Source organism: Malus domestica, chromosome 14, assembly GCF_042453785.1.
Source record: "Malus domestica chromosome 14, GDT2T_hap1".
Taxonomy (NCBI): Eukaryota; Viridiplantae; Streptophyta; class Magnoliopsida; order Rosales; family Rosaceae; genus Malus; species Malus domestica.
The window spans coordinates 2,885,248-2,906,393 of record NC_091674.1 but is presented as its reverse complement, the minus strand read 5'-3'; the positions used below and the strand labels follow the sequence as shown (position 1 = coordinate 2,906,393).

The 21,146-nt window shown below is 37.0% G+C and overlaps 1 protein-coding gene and 1 long non-coding RNA gene across 2 annotated transcripts; both read right to left on the bottom strand.

The window, feature by feature from the left end:
* Positions 1–1,099: 1,099 nt before the first annotated feature.
* LOC139191324 (uncharacterized) lies at positions 1,100–3,043 on the bottom strand. Its single transcript, XR_011575339.1, has 3 exons — positions 2,921–3,043; positions 2,107–2,165; positions 1,100–1,251 (listed from the first exon to the last, which is right to left on the bottom strand). It is a non-coding gene; the product is annotated as an uncharacterized lncRNA (long non-coding RNA).
* Positions 3,044–14,807: 11,764 nt separating this feature from the next.
* Positions 14,808–16,951, bottom strand: LOC103454057 (NAC domain-containing protein 90-like). The gene is made up of 3 exons (XM_070812384.1): positions 16,740–16,951; positions 15,877–16,220; positions 14,808–15,294 (listed from the first exon to the last, which is right to left on the bottom strand). Exons 1-3 carry the CDS (start codon positions 16,903–16,905, stop codon positions 14,953–14,955), a joined length of 852 nt encoding a protein of 283 aa, XP_070668485.1. The 5' UTR covers positions 16,906–16,951; the 3' UTR covers positions 14,808–14,952.
* Positions 16,952–21,146: the final 4,195 nt, after the last annotated feature.

The window sequence follows — 21,146 nt, the reverse complement described above, 5'->3', positions numbered from 1 at the left end:
TGTGGTGTCAGGGAAGACTGCTGGGTAATAACTGATTCTAGGGACCATTCATAACTCTATGTCCCATCCGTCCACATGAACACATTCACTGATCCCCACACTTTCCAAAGTGTCTAATATTGTACCTATGGCACAAAGGTACATTTTCCTTACTCGAGTCACCTTGTCTTTAAGATCTGGGATCATCAGTAAATCTATCACTTCGCCTCTGACCAGTGGCATTAAAACCTAAGCTGGAAGAATTAGTTCTAACTTCACTTCTTTTGAAGCTCTGAGTCTTTCGATGTCCTTGATATGACTATTCTTTAACTTTATCGTCTTTCCTCTAATTACCATTCTTTTCTTATTCTTCTTTACTCTCGCTGATCATGCTCTCCGAGTCCTCAATTCTCAACAACATCTCGTAAACTCTTCGTAAATAGTACATTGGATAGTGGCCGCCAAAGTACGCCACTTCTTCTTATTATCCAGCCAAAAACGACATAACACCTCGACCGGATTAACAACAACATCCGAATGGAAACAAGGCAAGCCTGTAAACTTTCTATAATATTCATCCGTCGTCATTTTCCTTGTCTCACATTTGCAAATTCTTGCTTACTACCATCACAATATGCCGAAGAAATGAACTTTTCTTAAACAATTCTTTAAACAACTTCTAAACAGTTGTCCTTCCGATATCATCGGATGACATTCCTATCTCCATCAGAATGCAGATTCAACACTTAAAAACTAGGTAGTCATCTTGACTCACCTGTCGGAATGAAGATTCCCTTGACTTTGCATAATCCGAAACGCCTTTTCCCAAATGATTAAGCCATCAGTCTGCTCCCTTAGGTCCTTCATATCCCTAGAGGGATTCAAATTTAACTTATAACCAGTCTCAAAGGTTCCTTTAGATAATAGCCTGAATCATAATGGCAATAATTTCCCCCCAACTACCATATCAGGGAAATTAGGTTCATCCGAACTACGTGGCTCGCTACGAGGCGGTATCGTTCTGACAGAATACACTAGGAATTTCTCAAGATGTCCAGAATTGCAACCTAGGCTCTGATACCAACTGACACACCCCGTCCCGGAGGAGGGCATGCTGGCCGTCACGTGAGAGTGACGTAACCATTTACACAGTTCGGAAGCTTAAAGATACAATTACTAAGATGAAACACCCGAGGGTGAGTCCTACTTTTGTGAATTCTGTCAGAACACCGTTGGATTCCTCGTGGCCACCAAAGCTCTGCAATCTAGAACCTGGAGGGGCGCAAAACAAAATTGAGTGGGTCAGTAAAACAAAGTCTTTCGAAAACCTTTTATTTAAAACATTTCTAACCCCTCACCGTAAAAACTTGTATACTTTCCCAGAAAATAGTATATATACATATATATATATATATATATACGCAACATCAAACTCAACTCAATTTCATCAACATAATAGCTCAATAATGATATGCCATGCCCAAAATATAATCAGAATGCATCAATATCAATCAGGTGAAATAATATATCAACCGGAGACCCTACAATGGTCCTGTACGGCTGGTTCTAAAGCTCAACATCCCACTCAGCCGGAGTCACCACAATGACCTATACGGCCCTGCCGGAGTCACCAACTATGACCTGTACGACACTACACTGCACATCACTCGGAACTACGTATAGTAGTCTGTACGATGATAGGTGTAATAATACGCTCTAATGCTTCTCTCATCAATCATCAGCGCGCATAACTAAGGTCACCCACTAGTCGGAATCACATCTAGTGATCTGTACGACTAGCATGTCGGAACCCTCACATGGTCTGTACGACATCCACCTACTTGGATCCAAGGCGAGCGTGCGGTGTGGTGAATAACAATATAAGCACTAACACCTAGGTGCAGCTTAAGAGCTTTCGATGCAATTAATATAAAATAACTCAGCTGAATAATAATAAAACTCACCTGTGCGTCCACCGCGTCAATTCATATATATAAGCATCAATTATCAATCTAGGTATCTCAACAATTGCATGCATGGCAAATTAATTCATAACTTTCATATAAACGCATTTTCTGGGAAAAATAGTTGTATATAGGTAATACGAAAACAAAACTGCCCACTCACCTGGAGTTCGCCCTACAACTCCCTAGCACAATACGCCAAGGCGTCATGACGATCGGCGCCTAAAACAATAATCAAATCCAACCTCAGAATTCATATCGATAGAATATATAACTTATATAAAATACGTCACTACGTAGTTCGATCCAGAAGATCTGCAACTCAGATTTCAAATCCGTAACTTCCAGAGGTCCACAATATACCTCTAGGACAACCTCCTAAAATTTCATCACCATCCAACGGTCGGATCTCCGTCAATTTCCAAAACTAAGTGACGGTTAACATTTTATTTTATGAACTTACAATTCCAATTCCGGAAGATCCGTAACTCGGATTCCCAATCCGTAAGTTCCTATAATCCTCAAATATTACGTATTACAACGTATCAAAGTTTGGTGACGATCCAACGGTCGGATCGTCAATTCACATTTTCACCTATATGCAAAATAACCATAAAACGTTATTTAAAGCACCTAACCAACAATTCGTAATAACTTTCTCATACGGTGCTCAATTTGGGTATATAAATATACCACAGTGATCTACTCGACGTCACGGACGTCGACATATTTTTAGAAAAATTTTTGGAGCCAGCACGCGCCAGGACAAGCACGGGGACACGCGCCCCCACGCGCATCATCCTCAACCTCGGTTCGCCGGACTGGTTTTTCCGGCGGCCATTTTCCGGCGAGGTTTAAAACTCTTCGTTCTCCTTCGTTTTTCACCCATTTTCTTCGTATTTTATATCAAATTGAAGCCCCAAACATGAAGAATCACGATAGACTAGTTTAAGGCTCTAAAAATCAAGAAATCTCACCGGAAAATTCCCAAGAATTTCGGCCAAAATGGAACCACGTGATCCCGACGTCCAAATCCTTCAAACGAAGCACTCCGAGCCTCCTTAGGACTTCACTAAGCTCACTACAAGCTTAGAATTCCCTGAAACACGACATTTTACGTCTGCATGAACAGTAACTCAAAAATGGAGGTTCGGGTTCCACATGATTTCGAGGGTTTCACTTCCTAAAACTAGCACCAATGAACTCAGAACGTCGAAAGGATGAAGATGCATACCTTGGTTGCCTCGATCCGTCGAGTTTTTGGAGGATTTGGGTGTGTGCCGTACGTTTTGCGTGTGTGTGTGAGAGATCGTGAGGGAGAAAGACAGAGAAGACACGGGGAAGGAGAAAGAGAGAGAGGTCCTTTTTGTGGTCCAAACTAATCCACACCATCCATTTTCATTCTAACCATACATAACAAAAATCAAACTTTCAATATTATCCAACTTACTAATATATTTCTTTTACCCTTGCATAATATTTGAACCAATAAAATCTCACACACACACGTACCTTAGAACGTCAAGGGCATTTCCGCCATTTCACATTCCCGTCAAAAGTACTTCCGGGACGGGCTGTGACATTATGAATTATTTGAATAATAAAATATTTTTATTTTTAAATATGTTCCTTTAGTGTTAAAAATGTTACAATTAGTATATTTATATTTATGGCTAAATTTTTTATCATATATTTTTATTTTTAGTTTGTACGTATTTTTAATTTGCAAATATTTTTTAATTTGTATCAATTTTCTTTTCATTTTTAATTTGCACCTATATATTAGTTTCTTTTTGCGCCCACATTTTTTAAAGTTTTATTTGTGTTTGTACCCATGTGTATACCGTCACGTGAAATTGTATCAATGATAGAAAAATTACATATGGTATATTTATGTTTTATGCCTAAACTTTGTATCATATATATATATTTTTAGTTTGTACCCACTTTTAATTTGCAACATTTTTTTTAAAATTTGTAGTATTTTCTTTTTAGTTTTATTTTGTACCCATGTATTAATTTCCTTTAGCGACTATATTTTTAAAAATTCATTTGTACTCATAATTTTTAATCTTTTATCTATACCCTAATTTATTTATAATGTACCCATTCTTCTTTATTAATGTACCACTTTGTTATATGTGAAATGTACCAATTTTTTTGTAAAATGTACTAATTTTTTTAACACTATGGATACATTCTTTTGTCATTTATTATTTCTTATTTTTACATAGTTTTTATCCATTTATTCAATCAAAATGTTTGAATTTTTTTATTGTAACTGTTTCTAATAGTATTATAATGAGGGATTTTAAATTTATAGGATTTTAAATCTCATAAAATATCAAACAATTAATGCCAAAACTATAAAAATATAAATATTAATAGTAATATAATGAGGTGTACAAAGTCAAGGGACATTGATCAAACTTTGAATAGTATTAAGGTTTTAATCAAAGAATGTTAAGAATTAGATACCGCAATCAAAGTATCCCTTTATTAACATTAAACATAAAAATTGAATTTGGTTGGGCGGATAAAAACTCAACTCTCATAATAGAAGAAATGAGGAGGGAACAAAAACTTGACCATTTCTGAAACTTGAAGAAAATGAATACAAGAAAAAAGGGAGGTGCAAAAGACCAAAAATTCCTCTGAAGCAAAACTTAGAAGTCACAGCAACCAAGCGACAATCTACCAATTGTATCTAAAAGAACAACTGAAAACAACTCCCAACAATTGTAATACTATAATTAGAATTTGACAGATGCATGTGCCCAAACTTTTCTTTTACGTGGCTTTAAGTAATGATATTTTATATATATGTTAAATTGTAATTTACCGTTAAATAAGAATGATTTTTTATATGTAAGAAGCCAAACAATGTTGTCTAATATACATATTTATAAACTGCAATTCGACATTCGCACACTCATTTTTTTTTCTTCCGCACACTGTTGTTAGCTACTAGTCATTGTCTTTTCAATATGTTCGCTCTAACGGTCAAAAATTAAGAAGAGTGTGTGAGAAATAAAAATTAGTGTGTGAATAACCCTACCTTTAAGCTAATGGCCAAGCTATAGCTAGGCTTATGAATGTACATGAAGGTCAATCTCAGACATGTGAATAACATGTTGATAATATAGAAATTTACATTATGCTAATGTCCTTAATTACGTCATATATCAACATTCCCAACCTTTGGAAGATAAATTAATATATATGCAATAGCTGAAAAAATATATGCATGCATGCATTTCTGTTATATTTCATATTCTTTTCTTCTGTATTTTCAACACTTCGTCTACTAAATTGATCATCATATACTTTCTTACTAAATTGATGTGAGGACTGTCATCATTAGGTCCTATCCGATCGGGAATTAAAATTCAATTGCACGCAGTGGCAGATTTAAGATTCTAAGATCGAGTGGTTCTAATTAAGGTACGGTAGCCCGCCGTCCAACTAACACCTCGATGGGGCTTAGGTGGAGGTAGATTTATGTAAATTTTTTATATATTATATAAATAAGTGTATGTTTACACTTTAAAAAAAACTATGCTTATATTGAGAATTTGAGTTTGTTATTTTAATTAGGTTTAGTATTTAGCATATAACATACAAAAATATCATAATTTGTGCTTTAGTATTTTAATGAATTTGATGGCATGAGATAAGTTCAAGTGATAACGAGTTTCAAAGTTCGTAGTACTTTACGAAATATTTTTCAGATGTCGTATGAATTTATACTGATTTAAAAAAAAATAATGGTGTCAAACATATATGGTATAAAAAGTATTTGTTGAGTAATACGCTATCCTTTTATTAATTAAAATACTACGTGGAACAACGTGATTGGACATCAATTAAAAAACAAGGAAAAAGAAAAATAGGGAGTTGGTCATGTGGGAAATGGAGAAAGAAAGTCTTTCTTTTTCTTTGGAACCAAGGTCTAAGAACAGCAAAGCTACGGTGGTCTTCTCTGTTTTTCTCTTCGTCTGAAATTTGATCTTTCTTCTTGATTCAAAACTTCTGTTGCACGGCATCTGCATAGCCATGGTGGTCTTCTATCTTCCACCACCTACCCAAACCGTTAGGTGGTCCTAGAAGGTCCTCACAAACGCTTCTTTGGATTTCCGATTGATTTTGAGATCAACCGGGTCCATGAATGGATTCGCCCCTAATTGCACGGTCCACCTCTAATCTTGACCTCTAGTTATTTTTTATTTGTTAATTAATTGTGAAATTTCGAGGACATTTACCCTTATTCTTAATCAACCAAAAAAATAATATTTCTAATTAGGATGACCACAAAATACTATTTTTATGTTGACATTCATATTATTATGAGACTATTTCTGCAAGAACCATGCTTCAAAGCTGAAAGAAAAGTAGCAAATGCTACTAAAACTCAATCACAGTTGGACAAGTGTTCAATCATAATTTCTAATTTTAATTATTAAGACACATATCCATTTTTAATTGATTTTTCAGAAGCACTTTCTGATCTTCTTTCAACATCGAAGCATGATTCTTCTTGCAACATGTGATTGGAGAAAAACATGCTAAGTTTAGTCAAAGAATTGGACTCTTACTTTGCCAAGATTTTTGCTTGAAAGAAATAAAATTAGGAAACCGTTATTCATAATCTTCTTAGTCTTATATTCCTTTTTAAATCAAGGGTGCATGACTACGAGTATTATGAAGTGCTGACATTCATATTATTCTGTGGGCCACGCATGATAGTTTCGCTGGCACCGACTTCAAATGAAATGTTAAACTTGTTTGGCCCAAACATCTCTAATTTGGTTGGACTTATTTGGGAAGTGCTTTTGAATGACTAAAACGGCTTTTAGAAAAAATATTTTTTAAACAAATTCTTAGTAAAAATGAGTTAATTCTGATAAAGTATTTGAAGTACAAGAAACACATAACTTATAAGAAGCAGTTTAAATGCTTTTAGAACTCAATTTTTATTTTTCTCTAAAAGCACTTTTAGCGATTAAAAGAACTTCCACCTTGCATCTCCAATCGTGGAACTTCTCTTGGAGGGTCCAGTAACAAAAACGAAAAAGGGCTTGATGCCATGTAGTTCTAACATCGTCCCAACATTCACAACCTAAACCAGGCTATGGGTGACAGCTGAAACAATAATATTTTGGGCCTCAAGCAAATTTCAAGTCTTTGGGTCTCTGCAACTCTCAACCAAAAGGCCCAATCAACACACGAAAAAATGAGCAAAGGCTAAATTCATCATTACAATTTACAAAAAACTGCATTCCTTACATATTCCAACCTCCTGCACTTCACCGGCGGACCAGCCCCCCTCTCCCTCTTGTGCCATTAGGGTTTTCTTCCATTCAAATTCTGCAACTTTTACACTGAAATACTTGTTCTACAATTTTTTTATTGTTCTTGTTAAGGGCGGCACTTAATATCGCCTTCCATTTTACCCATGGAAGCAGTTTGAGTCATATATGCGCAATGGTAAAAAACTCCACCGGGGAGGGTGTCTTTAGGGTTTTCATTCTGAAACCATGCTCTCCTCCCACCTGGGTTTTCTTCCCGAGGCATTGGTCCGTTTTCCTTTTGGGTTTTTGAAGTTTGTTCTTCCCATTTTTCTTGAAACCCTAAGGCAGATAACTTCCATGTTGTTTGATTCTGGGTGTTTCATTCAACTGGGGAGGTATTGGCCCACTAGTAAAACTTTTAATTTGTAAATGTCTCGCTCATGGGTGGGCAACATTTTAAATTCTACTTGGTCTTTAGGTTTCTTCGCTTATCAAGGGATGTGAAATTTGCTTACGAGGGAAAGCGATGGGTAAGTCCTTTTGAGCTCTTACGTAACAAAAATCTTTCTTCCTTAACGTAACCCTCATATATAATATACCTGTGATAGTGTATGGTATTTTACACTGCCATCATACTTATACTTGTTTTTCATGGACCAATTTATGTGTCCCCAATATGGTGGGACTCACAACTAGATGTAACCAGGTTTTTTACAATCACTGCCATGCGTGGATGGTGGTTCACGTCGAAAAAAAACTGCCACATTATTGTCTCATAATTGATTTCTTTTTTTTTTTTTGAATTTTTAAAATAACACTTTGTTGGAATTTAGGATTATTTTATTGTTTGAATTTGGGCTTAGCCCGTTAGTATTAAGGTTTCATTTTCTTGCTTACTAGAGTTAGGTTAGTTCTCTATATATATAATGCTTTGTAGCTCGTAGAATGATCAAGTTATTCACAATGTAGTCTCTTGGAGTTTTGTAGCCGTTTCAGCATTCTCGTTTATTTAATAATATTTCTATTATTTTGTAGTCTTGGTTATCGCGCATTCTGATATTCAACTTGGTATCAGAGCAGGTTAGATCCTTCGGGATTTGATATGCTTGTTTGATATTCATGTCTATCGCATTTGTCATCTGTTAGTTAGGGTTATATTAGATAATCTGTGTCTGTCGGCGTTCTTGTTTAGATTGTTTAGTTGTCTGGTTTATAGTTTGCAAGAGAGAAGAAAAAAAAAAGGTCTAAAAAAGGTTTGTTTTAGAAAAATTTCAGTTTGCGTCTGACGAACTTCTGCTCCTTCTTCGCCGTCCGTATTTGTCCTGATCATCTACACGTGTTGTCGAAGCCTAGACCAGAGAACCACTTGGATCAAGTTCGTCTCCACTTGAACTCCCGGCTCCTGCAAAGCAGATTTAATAATCACGTATCTGCAGCTGTCCGCCGTTCTGTCCAACACCATCCGCATTGGAAACACCCGCTGCAAATTCGACTGAATTTGCACCTCGCCTGCTTGAACCACCGCGTCACCATCTTCTCAAACCCGTTGCTGCATTCACCATCTTTTACATCCACCATCGTTGCTGCTGCTCGACAACCACTTGTTTGACGAAGCCCAGACTTGAGAAAAAACAACTCGGATCAAGTTCGTCTTTGATATGACTTAACCATCGCTGATGTACCTTGCCCGCGGCTGCTGCTCCGCATCGCTTCTGCTATCCGCACCCAGTAAAGATTTAGGAATCTCGTCCGTTTACTCCCAACGTTTGGTTGCTGGAATTTGTTGCTTGTTGGAATTGGTTGTTCGCTTGAATCACTCGCTTGATTGATTGTGTTGATGCACAAAATCAGTGAGGACTTTGGTACAACAGAAAGTGTTAAGTTTGTGACATTCGCTAGATTGCTCCGGTCACTAGTGTGGATAAATATGTAAATGGATAGGGACAGGGAAGCAAACACAAGATGTACGTGGTTCACCCAGATTGGCTATGTCCACGGAGTAGAGGAGTTCTCATTAATTGTGAAGGGTTTACACAAGTACATAGGTTCAAACTCTCCTTTAGTGAGTACAAGTGAATGATTTAGTACAAATGACATTCGGAAATATTGTGAGAGAATGATCTCTATTTATAGAAGAGAGTTTCTAGTTTCATTCTGACATTGACACGTGTCGTGTTGTGATTGGCTTCTGATGTTGACACGTGTCGCGCTATGATTGGCCTCCTAGTTGGAGGGAAACTCTTATGGGTCCTTGACGATATAACGGTGACCGGTGCTCAATAGTTTCGGGATTGGTCAAGTATGGTACAAACAGATTGCTTGAATTGCTTGCCTTGTCGTGTCCGCCTAACGGAGCTTGCCTTGTCATGTTCGCCTAACGGAGCTTGCATCCGCATCTTCTTGTTGCAAACTCTTGTCGTGTACCGCCATGAGTTTGACGGGGGTGTTGGAATTTAGGATTATTCTATTGTTTGAATTTGGGTTTAGCCCGTTAATATTAGGGTTTCGTTTTCTTGCTTATTAGGGTTAGGTTAGTTCTCTATATATATGATGCTTTGTAGCTCGTAGAATGATCAAGTCATTCACAATGTAGCCTCTTTGAGTTTTGTAGCCGTTTCAGCATTCTCGTTTATTTAATAATATTCCTATTACTTTGTAGTCTTGGTTATCGCGCACTCTGATATTCAACTCACTTTATAATACAAAACAAAATGAAATGAAATTGTTCACATAATGTGTGTGAGCAACTACTAGTTATATTTGTTTGTTTCTTGTATTCGTCGTATTGTAGGTGGATAAATGCTGCTAAATTCTTGACTGGTGCATCAACTGTTAGGAGCATAGCCATTCCTATCATTTATAGGCACGCTCATATGTATGATTGAGATCACTTGCTATGTGGATTGAATTTTTTTCATTCTTTTCATATTTATTTATTGTCGTGTGTTCCACCGTTCTAGTCTCAAAGACAAGTGGTGACTAGCATGAAAAAAAAACCTAGAAATGTGATAATGCGTGGAACGGGAAATGAACGGAGCCTTTCCCACTTTGTAGATGTGATCTCGATACATTCAAAAGACCCTTTTTTCAATCAATTTATACGTTGTTCAAAGGTATCTTGATCGGTTTTTCCTTTTACTTGATTTGGCAAGGACGTTAGTTTCTTGTTCAATGTGGGATTGTTTGTGTATGTGATCGTTTAATCTTGGAAGCTGATCTTTAATAAGTGATTTCACACTCGTTTCACTTTCTACACTCTACCTCTTTTGTTTCTATTATTTGATTTATACAATTCTGAAGTCGGAAAACAAAGGGGCCACTAACACTACAATAAGGTAGTATAGGAGGTCTAACATGCGACTCTTTTGAATTAATTTGATATCAAATTATTGCTAATTCATCGTGTAGCTTAGTTTCATTCTCACACGTATCGTTGTATATAAAAAGGCTGAATACAAATGGAGCAAATTGCCAAAAGAAAGAAAAATGGAAAGACCATTTCATAATTTCATTCATAAAGCATCCACTTCAAGTATTTTTGGACTTTTCAATGAAGTCTTTGGGCTGACCTAGATTGGGCCGTTGGTTGGTTGTCATCATGGGCCTATTTGTAGGTCTTCCCACATGCAAGGGAGAAGACCAAGGGGTCTTTCTGCTACCAACGTGATTTATTACGTTAGACCAAATTTCGCGTAATGCTAGGAAGAAAATAAAAAATAAAAAATTTCAACTCTTTTCTTTTTCTTCTACTTCTTTGTAATCTAATTTTGCATAATGATAGGCAGGCTAAATTTTTAGACTAAATTTGCAAACTAAATAATGTGTCACCAATAAGAAATAAGCACCTTAATCAACATTTAAGTAATAACTCAATCCTGAACAACCATATAATTTGATTTACAAAATTTAGTTTGAAATTTTGTCTCCCTAGCATTACCCTTTATTTTCTTCTTACTTGGTACTTGGAATAAGTCTAAAATGGGAGAGAGACTTACATTAGTAGTGTTCATACAATTTCTGGAAAAATTAAAGGTTTTTTAGCCAAACTGATCCCTGAGATTGACATAACTCTTTATTTTGGTTGCTGAGATTGGCATAACTTTTGGTCCCTGAGAATTAAATCCGATAGAAGTGGTATTTGAGATTGTCCAATTTGGTCATTCCATGAAAATCTTCGTTAGATTGAGGTATTTTTGTCTAATCAACCTCTTCACTTGAAGTGGTGGTTTCTTCAATTTAACAGAGATTTTCACAGAATGATCAAAATGATTGATGGCCAACAATTTCAAAAACCACGTCTATTGATTTTAAATCTCAGAGATCAAAGTGAGGAATTTGTCAATCTCTAAAATCATTGTGGCTAAAAAGTCAAAGTTAAAATATGCGACTTTATATTGTTTACCTGGAATGCCAATGAGAAATATATACAAGTCCATCATCTAAAATGAAGAGGTCTTTAAAGGAAGGGATCCCTTTTTTTTTTTAATAAAGATTAGTTGTGGGGCCACACCATATCGAACTTCAACGATCTAAACTGTTTATTTTTCAAGTTGCACCTCTTAGATTATCTTTGCAAAATATAAGTCAAATCAGAAATATTTGAGACATCTAATTGAGTTCAAAGAAATTTAATAACACTTTGTTCCAAAAGAAACAATGAAATTTCATTGTGATATAATTAAATCGGCATATGATTTAGGATTAAATTGAATTTTTGTAAGGATGATCTATGAATTAAAACTTACAAAATAGACGGTTCGGATCGTTGAAATTCGATGTTGAGTGGGTCCCACAACTAATCTCCATTTTTAAAAAAGAAATGGGGATCCCTTTGCATAAAGGCATGCCTGAAATGAATTACGTACTAAAAGTAGTTATAATTGCAAAGGTTTGCACATTCATTTGATATAAGAGCATTCATCTCATTCAACATTATTTTAAGGGTTAATCTTAGTTTACAATCCTGAAATTTCTTAGTTTTCAACATTTGGTGCAACAAATTTCTTAGTCTTCATCCACCCGATCCTCTTCGACTCCCCTCATATACCCTTCCCCTCGCTCTTCAACTCCACTCTTCTCTGTCCCTAATCCCTTTATACCCAAACCTCCTCTCCTTCACCACCATACCCCAACCTGACCCATTTACAGATTTGATCATGGCGATCCTTGGCGTTAACTTGAGGAGCCAGAACTTGAAGGCATTAGGGTCCACCAGACTGTGCATGAAAAGATTGAAATTTGGACGATTATGGAGTGAGGATGGACGACCCCGTAACCTTGAACATCCGGGCTCCACCTACCAGATTTGACGGTCGTGGAGAGCCAAACCTAGTGGGTGAAGGAGCTGGAGAAGACAGTGGTAAATCACACCTACCAGATTTGACAGCGGTGGAGAACAAAACCTATCAGCCTGAGAAGACGGTGGTGGAGAGCCAACCTAGCGGCCAAACCGATTTTTAAAGCTTTCAAATTTTCTTCTGATTTGGGTTTCCAATTCAATTTTTACTGGGGATATTGCAGAGCCAAACCCAGCAGCCTAAGACTGTCAAAGACTGGCTTTGATGGCGAAGAGGATTGGGAGCGGGGGGTGTGGTAGGAGGAGGAGGGTGGGGCGCAAAGGAAAGAAGGGAGGGAGGGTTGGGTGGGCGCAAAGGAGAGAAGGGAAGGAGTGTTGGGTGGGAGCGGGGGGTTAGGTAAGAGAGGACGGCCCATATTTTTTAATTTAAATTTTTTTTCAAATGTTTTAAATTTTTATTTTTCAATATCCACGTAGACCTTCTACTGACACGTGGCACCCAGTCATTGTCTATGTAGATGTCACGTTACCAGTTAATGCCTGATTTATCAGCAACCTTGATGCATGAAAGTGTCTCAACTTTAGGATGAAAAAAGCTTAATATCCTAAATGTTGAAAACCTAAAAACTTTGATAATAAACTCAGACCTTCTTTCAATATAATTGGTGCTTCTATTATCTCTTAAACTTTTCATTCCTTCATCATTGTTTTCCTTTTCTTTTCTTTTTTTCTTTTTATTCTTATGAAGCGACAAACCCCTATTTAGATGACAGATCGTCATTTTTTTTTCTTTTTAGTTTTTATTCTTATGAAGCGACAAACCCCTATTTAGATGACAGACCGATGACAAAATCATGTTTCCGCTGTTATATTTCGTATTTGCAGATAATCGGTGATAATTTTTGTCAATTCTATAAAGGATAAGGAAGAATTTAAAAAATGTCGGTGACAGAAAAGTAAACTAAAGCATGCCTGCTTCTTATATTTTATAAAATTTAAACATATATAGGTCTTGTCTTGCCCACTTTTGTTAGATGGTTTATCTACTTGTTTATATTGTGTTTATATTGTTCATACTAGTATTTAAACATCCCATAAAGCGCCGCTCCCTCGTCCAAACCCCCCAATCTAATCTCATTTTCAGCCGCGGGCCCTCGCTCTTGGGTGGCGTCCGTGGCAACCCATCTCTTTCTTTCCCAATTCCTTTTTCCTTCTTCTCTAACCGGCCACAATCTCTTTCCTTTTCTTTTCTTCGGATTTTAGTGGCGTTAAAGTGCAGAACACCTTATCGTGGAGGTTTTCTAAAGGCACACGAATCATATGACCGAGCGGATCCGATCTGCTTGAAGTCTTGAAACGTTGCGAGGTCCCTGGAGGGAGAAGCCCAGCGTCTTTCACGTGTTTTCATTCTCCGTCTCGTAAAACGCCGCAGTTTGATTGTCAGAGTCATGGAAGAAGATGAATGTTTGAGGATAAGGTGGTTGTGTTTCCTGGAATATGTGGATTCATTGTGGACAGTGATGTGAGAGTTTTACGGTGTGGGGAGGTGAAAAAATCAAGAGAAAACCGACATAACTCTTCGTATCGATTCCCACATACGACACTAAATGCTGATGCACAAAATCATATTAGTCTTGAACCAACTAAATCTAACTGTAAATAACACATGCACAAAAACACAATGATGTATCGTGGTGCATCCCTAGTTGGGATGGTTCATCCCGAGTTAGGGCTACGTCCATACTAGTGTCAATCCAGTTTCCACTATTACATTACATTACGAAGGCTTATTTCTAGAGAAGCTAAAGTTTGCCATTCGAAAGTGAGGGTAAAGGATCATTTTATAGAACAATTGTTTCCTTCCCGTCTTATATACTTCATGAGCTAAGTAGTGAGGCCTAAATTTTTTGAGTAATGCTATTCATACCATATTTTTATACCACATTTCTATACCACATTAGGTGGCATTTGATGTGGACAACCACATAATTTGAAAAATTTGCAAAACCCAAGGAAATGAAGGAGAAAGACTCCTAGTATACCACAATCATCATTTAATTAACTAGTTTTTCTTAATTATTAGTTTATTAAATAATGAACTAAATTTAAAAATCTGATTAATTCAAATGATATGGCTGTCCACATCAAATAAGGTGATATGAAAAAGTGGTATAAAAACATGATATGAATAACATTACTCAAATTTTTAGGCCTAATCTATAGTACAACAAGTTTAAATGCTAAAAAACACATAAGAATGGTTAGACTTGTGAGGGCAAGTCTAGCACAATATGAATTTGGCTTTCTTTTCCAAACCGTAGTCCAAACTTTAACTTAGGACGGTTAAACCCTACAAATTATTCCACTTGCATTCCATTCCATGGAAACGTTATCTTTTATTCAATTCCATCTTGTCCACCCCTTAAAGCCAATTATCCATTAATTCGTCCCAATCCCAAATAGCTTCATTATCAACGGCCATTAGCAAAGACCCACTTTGTTCTGGTTGAGAGGATTGAGAGCCATGGTTTCCTGAGGATGAACTCTCCAGTGAGCTTAAGTTTGTTCTCTCTCCCATATTCTGAGGGTTCCTATTCGATGTTGTCGAACCATGATCCAAATGATTTGCACCCTGAGCAGGAGCTGCTTGAATGATTAAGCTAGGGTTTCTAGTGATCTCAATCCCAGGAGGTCGTCTGTCAAATGCCCTAATAAGGCATTTCGATTTCTTGTACACTCGGCATATGCTGAATTCTTCCCTTAACTGCATGTATGCATGCCAACATATATCAGCTTAATAGTTAATAATATGAAGTATTATGAATTTTTTTTTTTGTCGAAAATTATTATGAAGTTTAGTTAGTTAAATTGGTTTAGATGCATATAATTAACTGCACTGAAACTCAATGTCGTACGCCATCAATTAAATCGCTTAAAAACAGTGTGGTCCTGTCATATGGTTTCATTAGTTGTTAACTTGTTATAGGTATTGGCACCACTAACATGCATGTTCAGTTTTGTTTTGGTCCCTTCTATAAATTAATAATTAAATGTCCTTTTGTGCGCCCAATTTAGAATATATATGGTGTAACACGGAGCTGATGAGCAAGAATATTCAGTTGTAATTTTTCGAAACCATATTTTATATTTATATATACACACACACAAAGCAACTTGATTAATTATATCATTAGGCAACAAATTCCAGTTGAATTGATGAAGTTTTAGAATACAGTAATTTTATTGGACACGCTTGTTGACTCTCTAATACACATATGTTTCGTGAAGTTTTATAACATCGATATTAATTTTGAGCTAAGAAATTAATTAGTACGTATATACTCACCGTGGGAGCAGGAGTACTACTACTAGTGTTTGATGAAGAAGCTGCAATTGATAGGTGATTACTATGATCTGCATGAACTTCGATGGCTTTGTATTCATTCATCATCCACTCGGTTTTCTTTCCACGGGGAGCTTTGCCGATGTAGAAACCCATGGTTCTTTTGTGGCCGATGGGACGATTGTAATTGGATTTGGAAGAGTAAACAGTGCTCGGAGATCCAGTCGCTTTCCAATACCCAGTTGTTGTGAGTCGTCTCGGTCTCCCTCCTCGAGCTTCACTCGCTTGTCTTGGGATGAAAAAGAACCACTGCTCTGGATCTTCATGGCTCACCTCTCCCGAAACCTCTGTTAATTAGTTCATTTTAATTCATTATAAACGTAATAATGAATTAAAGTGTAAATCATGAAATTGCATGCTAAGCTGGCAAACTAGCTTCATATATCGTATTTTAGTTTTATATATTACATAAAAGAAATGGAAATTGAAATCAGTAAGGGTAGTGATTATTGATAAATAACCGGTGCGAAATCTACCGTAAATTAGTGTCCTAAACAAACATATATAACATTATGTCTATTCTTTGTTCAAAAAGAAAAAAACATTATGTCTATTCATTGAATATCAACAATGTACACGATGCTGTAAATTAGTGTCCTAAACAAAATATATACAACATTCATTATCCTAAAACTGGCATGGTCGTAGGGTAAGTGATGAAAAGGAAACACTAGCTATAATTTGGTGTAAACTCCATGTCTAAGCAAGCCAAAAGCTAGCATAAATCCAACAAGTGATCATTAAAAGAAGAGAGAGAGAGAGAGAGAGAGAGAGAGAGAGAGAGAGAGAGAGAGATGTTGAATTACGTGGAAGTTCCCATGGATTAAACTCATAAATGTAAACAACGGGTACGATTCGGTCCAGAACTCGGTTCAGGTCCTCACTCCTCCCATCAAGTTTATTCTGCAAGTAAAACGAAATCAGCTCTTCCTCAGTTGGGTAGAATCTATATCCAGGTGGTAAATCCTTCATTGCATCTGCTTCTCGAGCTCCCTCTACCCTAACCCTAATAACTCAAAGGTTCCCCTCTACCCTACCGAAATAAATAGGAACAGCTCAAAGCTAGATTTTTGAGCTGTTTGGAAATTTCCACGCTCATGTGCACGAAGAAAAAAGCCTTTGCGCAGTATCTTGACTTCTTACTATTTTTGTTCTTTTCCAAACGATTAGTGTATATATCTTTAGACCATTTTTCAAATTTGGCACTTTATGTATATAATTTCTTTTTATTTAATAGGGAGAGCATATTATGTTGTTTTTGTATTACAAATCATATTCTATTTTTAAGAAAGAGTGTTTGAACTCAAAACGCAATGAGTTGAAAAAAATAATATAACTACCAGGATAATCAACCACTTGTACATTATATTGTTTTAATTTATAAAATATGAACTCACAATTAACGCCGATTAAACAACATATATATCTCGTACGTATGTAAGAGAAACTTACTGGTACACAAGATAAGATAAGCTAGCTTTTTGTTTTAATTATCGAAATTATAGTATAACTTTGTAGCTATAGGATTAATACAATATTTTGGATTTGCATAATGCTTAACATTGCATTTGAATGGATTTGTTTAAGTGTATGAGAAAAATAATGCATATTAATTATAAAGTAATTATAGCAACATTTCAACGCCCCTCTTAATTAATTGAGCTGGGAGAAATTTAATTGGTTGGAGAGGGAGGGAAAATCTACACAAATATGTACGAGTGTAGATCTACCATTGTGGTTTCAGTACCTAATAAACTTAATTGTTAGACTGAAACCTTGTTTGTTTAACTATTTTGATTGAGGTCCTTAACATCATTTAAGAGACTTGACTCATGCATTTATGCATTGAATGTCCCACAAATTATGAAATTTAAACAAGTTCAAATAATATTTTTAAAATATAATAAATACTTAAAAATAAATATTAGAATAATATTGTTCTTCACAAAATTATAGCAAGAAAATAATGTACCCACATAAGTATTAACATATTTTAAAAAATAACTACTGATATATTTTAAAACATAAAATAAATACAAATAATTAGCATGGGTATATTTAGCAAAATTAAAAATGGGTACAAATAAATTAAAAAATATGGGTACAAATACAAATAAAACTTTAAAAAATATGGGCACAAAAAGAAATTAATATATGGGTACAAATAAAAAGTGAAAAGAAAATTGGTACAAAATAAAAAGGGTTGCAAAATAAAAATGGATACAAACTAAAAATAAAAATATATGATAAAAAATTTATGTAACATTTCTAACACTAAATGAATATATTTAGGAATAAAAAAAATTATTATTGAAATAATTAATGACGTTTATTAATACCTAAGGATCTTGATCAAAAATTGAAAATGAATAATGTCACATCCTGGCCCAGGCCCCCACTACATCCTGGGCTCGACTCCGCCGTAGCACGATATTATCTGCTTTAGGCCCTGACCACACCCTTACGGTTTTGTTTCTGGGAACTCACACGAGAACTTTCCAGTGGGTCACCCATCATGGGATTGCTCTCACGCGAACTCGCTTAACTTCAGAATTTCAATGGAACCCGAAGCCAGTGAGCTCCCAAAAGACCTCGTGATAGGTAAAGATGGAAATATACATATACGGCTTACATGATCCATTACCATCGGCAATGTGGGATGTTACAATCCACCCCCTTAAGGGCCCGACGTCCTCGTCGGCACACTTCTGGTTAGGGATTGGCTTTGATACCAAATTGTCACATCCTGGCCCGGGTTCCCACTACATCTCGGGCTCGACTCCGTCGTAGCACAATATTGTCCGCTTTGGGTCCCGACCACGCCCTCACAGTTTTGTTTCTGGGAACTCACACGAGAACTTCTCAATGGGTCACCCATCATGGGATGGTCTCGCGCGAACTCGCTTAACTTTGGAGTTCCGATGGAACCCGAAGCCAGTGAGCTCCAAAGACTTCGTGCTAGATAGAGATGAAAATATACATATAAGGCTTACAGGATCCATTCCCCTCAACCATGGTCTAAAATATCCATAATATCCCGATATTTCTATCGAAATTTTCGTGTTTTTTGGACTACCGATATTTCCGATATCATCGATATTTTAGACCTTGCTAAGTCACTCATGTATCTTACCATGCAATCTATAAAGTGTAAAATATTGTACTAATTCATTATATATAAATGATTATGGTGTGTTTAAACTTTTTTCATTAATTACTACATATTTTCTACACTCACAATGTTTGCCAGCTCACTATATAATCAACTTAAATCAGTTATATCTATCATGCAATGCATTTCCTTCCAATTTTTTGTGATAAACTAATAGATAATTGACTAAATAAACATCCTACAAAGTTTCAATAAAAATTTCCAAGTTTTTCTTACAATTTCCGTGGTTTTAATTCAATTTTTATCGATATCGATAATATCCCGATATTTCCATCGAAATTTCCGTGTTTTTGAACTACCGATATTTCGGATATCATCGATATTTGATACCTTGCCCTCGACGATGTGGGATGTTACAATCCACCCCCTTTAGGGGTGACGTCCTCGTCGGCACACTTCCGGCTAGGGATTGTCTCTGATACCAAAGTGTCACATCCAGGCCCGGGCTCTCACCACATCTCGGGCTCGACTCCACCGTAGGACGATATTATCCGTTTTGGGCCCTGACCACGCCCCTCACGGTTTTGTTTCTGGGAACTCACATGAGAACTTCCTAGTGGGTCACCCATCATAGGATTGCTCTCGCGCGAACTCGCTTAACTTCAGAGTTTTGATGGAACCCGAAGCCAGTGAGCTTCCAAAAGGCCTCGTGCTAGGTAGAGATGGAAGTATACATATAAGGCTTACAAGATTCATTCCCCTCAGCGATGTGAGATGTTACAATCCACCCCCTTTAGGGGCCCGACGTCTTTGCTGGCACACTTCTGGCCAGGGATTGGCTCTGATACCAAAGTGTCACATCCAGGCCCAGGCTCCTACCACATCCCGGGCTCGACTCCGCCGTATCACAATATTGTCTGGTTTGGGCCCCGACCACGCCCTCACGGTTTTATTTCTGGGAACTCACATGAGAACTTCCTAGTGGGTCACCCATCATGGGATTGCTCTCGCGCGAACTCGCTTAACTTCGAAGTTTCGATGGAACCCAAAGCCAGTGAGCTCCCCAAAGGCCTCGTGCTAGGTAGAGATGGAAATATACATATAAGGTTTACATGATCCATTGCCCTCAGCGATGTGGGATATTACAATCCACCCCCTTTAGGGGACCCGACGTCCTCATCGGCACACTTCCGGCCAGGGATTGGCTTTGATACCAAATTGTCATATCCCAGCCCAGGCCCCCCACCACATCCCAGGCTCGACTCCATCGTAGTACGATATTGTCCGCTGTAGCACGATATTGTCCGTTTTGGGCCCCGACCATGCCCTCACGGTTTTGTTTCTAGGAATTCACACAAGAACTTCCCAGTGGGTCATCCATCATGGGATACTCTTGCGCGAACTCGCTTAACTTCAGAGTTCCGATGGAACCCGAAGCCAGTGAGCTCCCAAAAGGCCTTGTGCTAGGTAGAGATGAAAATATACATATAAGGCTTGCATGATCCATTCCCCTTGGGGATGTGGGATGTTACAAATAAGATTTTAATAAATGGAGTAGCAAAAAGAGGAATGAGAACCTAATTTCTCCAAGAATAATACTAGATAGACCAAATTCTTAGACTGCATCTGTAAAACATGTGATATGTCATTAAAAGAAAATATACATATTAACTAACACTTAAGTAATGATCCAATCATTAATTGTCACATCCCGACCCAGGCCCCTACCACATTCCAGGCTCGATTCCACCGTAGCACGATATTGTCCGCTTTGGGCCTCGACCACGCCCTCACGATTTTGTTTCTAGGAACTCACACGAGAACTTCCCAGTAGGTTACCCATCCTGGGATTGCTCTCACGCGAACTAGCTTAACTTTGGAGTTCCGATGGAACTCAAAGCCAGTGAGTTTCTAAAAGGCCTCGTGTTAAGTAGAGATGGGAATATACATATAAGACTTAGAGGATCCACTCCCTTGGACGATATAGGATGTTATATTAACAACCATGTCATATAGTTTACAAAATATAGTTTAAGTTAGGGCTGCTTCGGTTTGGGAAACTGAACCGAAAACCAAAAATCAAACTGAAAAGTTTCGGGAA

What these genes read in the sequence shown, in the direction of transcription:
- LOC103454057 (XM_070812384.1), bottom strand. Translation starts at nt 16,905, where the DNA reads ATGAAGGATTTACCACCTGGATATAGATTCTACCCAACTGAGGAAGAG. An exon ending in TAATCCATGGGAACTTCCAC is followed by an intron (nt 16,221 to 16,739) that starts GTAATTCAACAT and finishes ACTAATTAACAG; the next exon opens with AGGTTTCGGGAGAGGTGAGC. An exon ending in GTAGTACTCCTGCTCCCACG is followed by an intron (nt 15,295 to 15,876) that starts GTGAGTATATAC and finishes GCATACATGCAG; the next exon opens with TTAAGGGAAGAATTCAGCAT.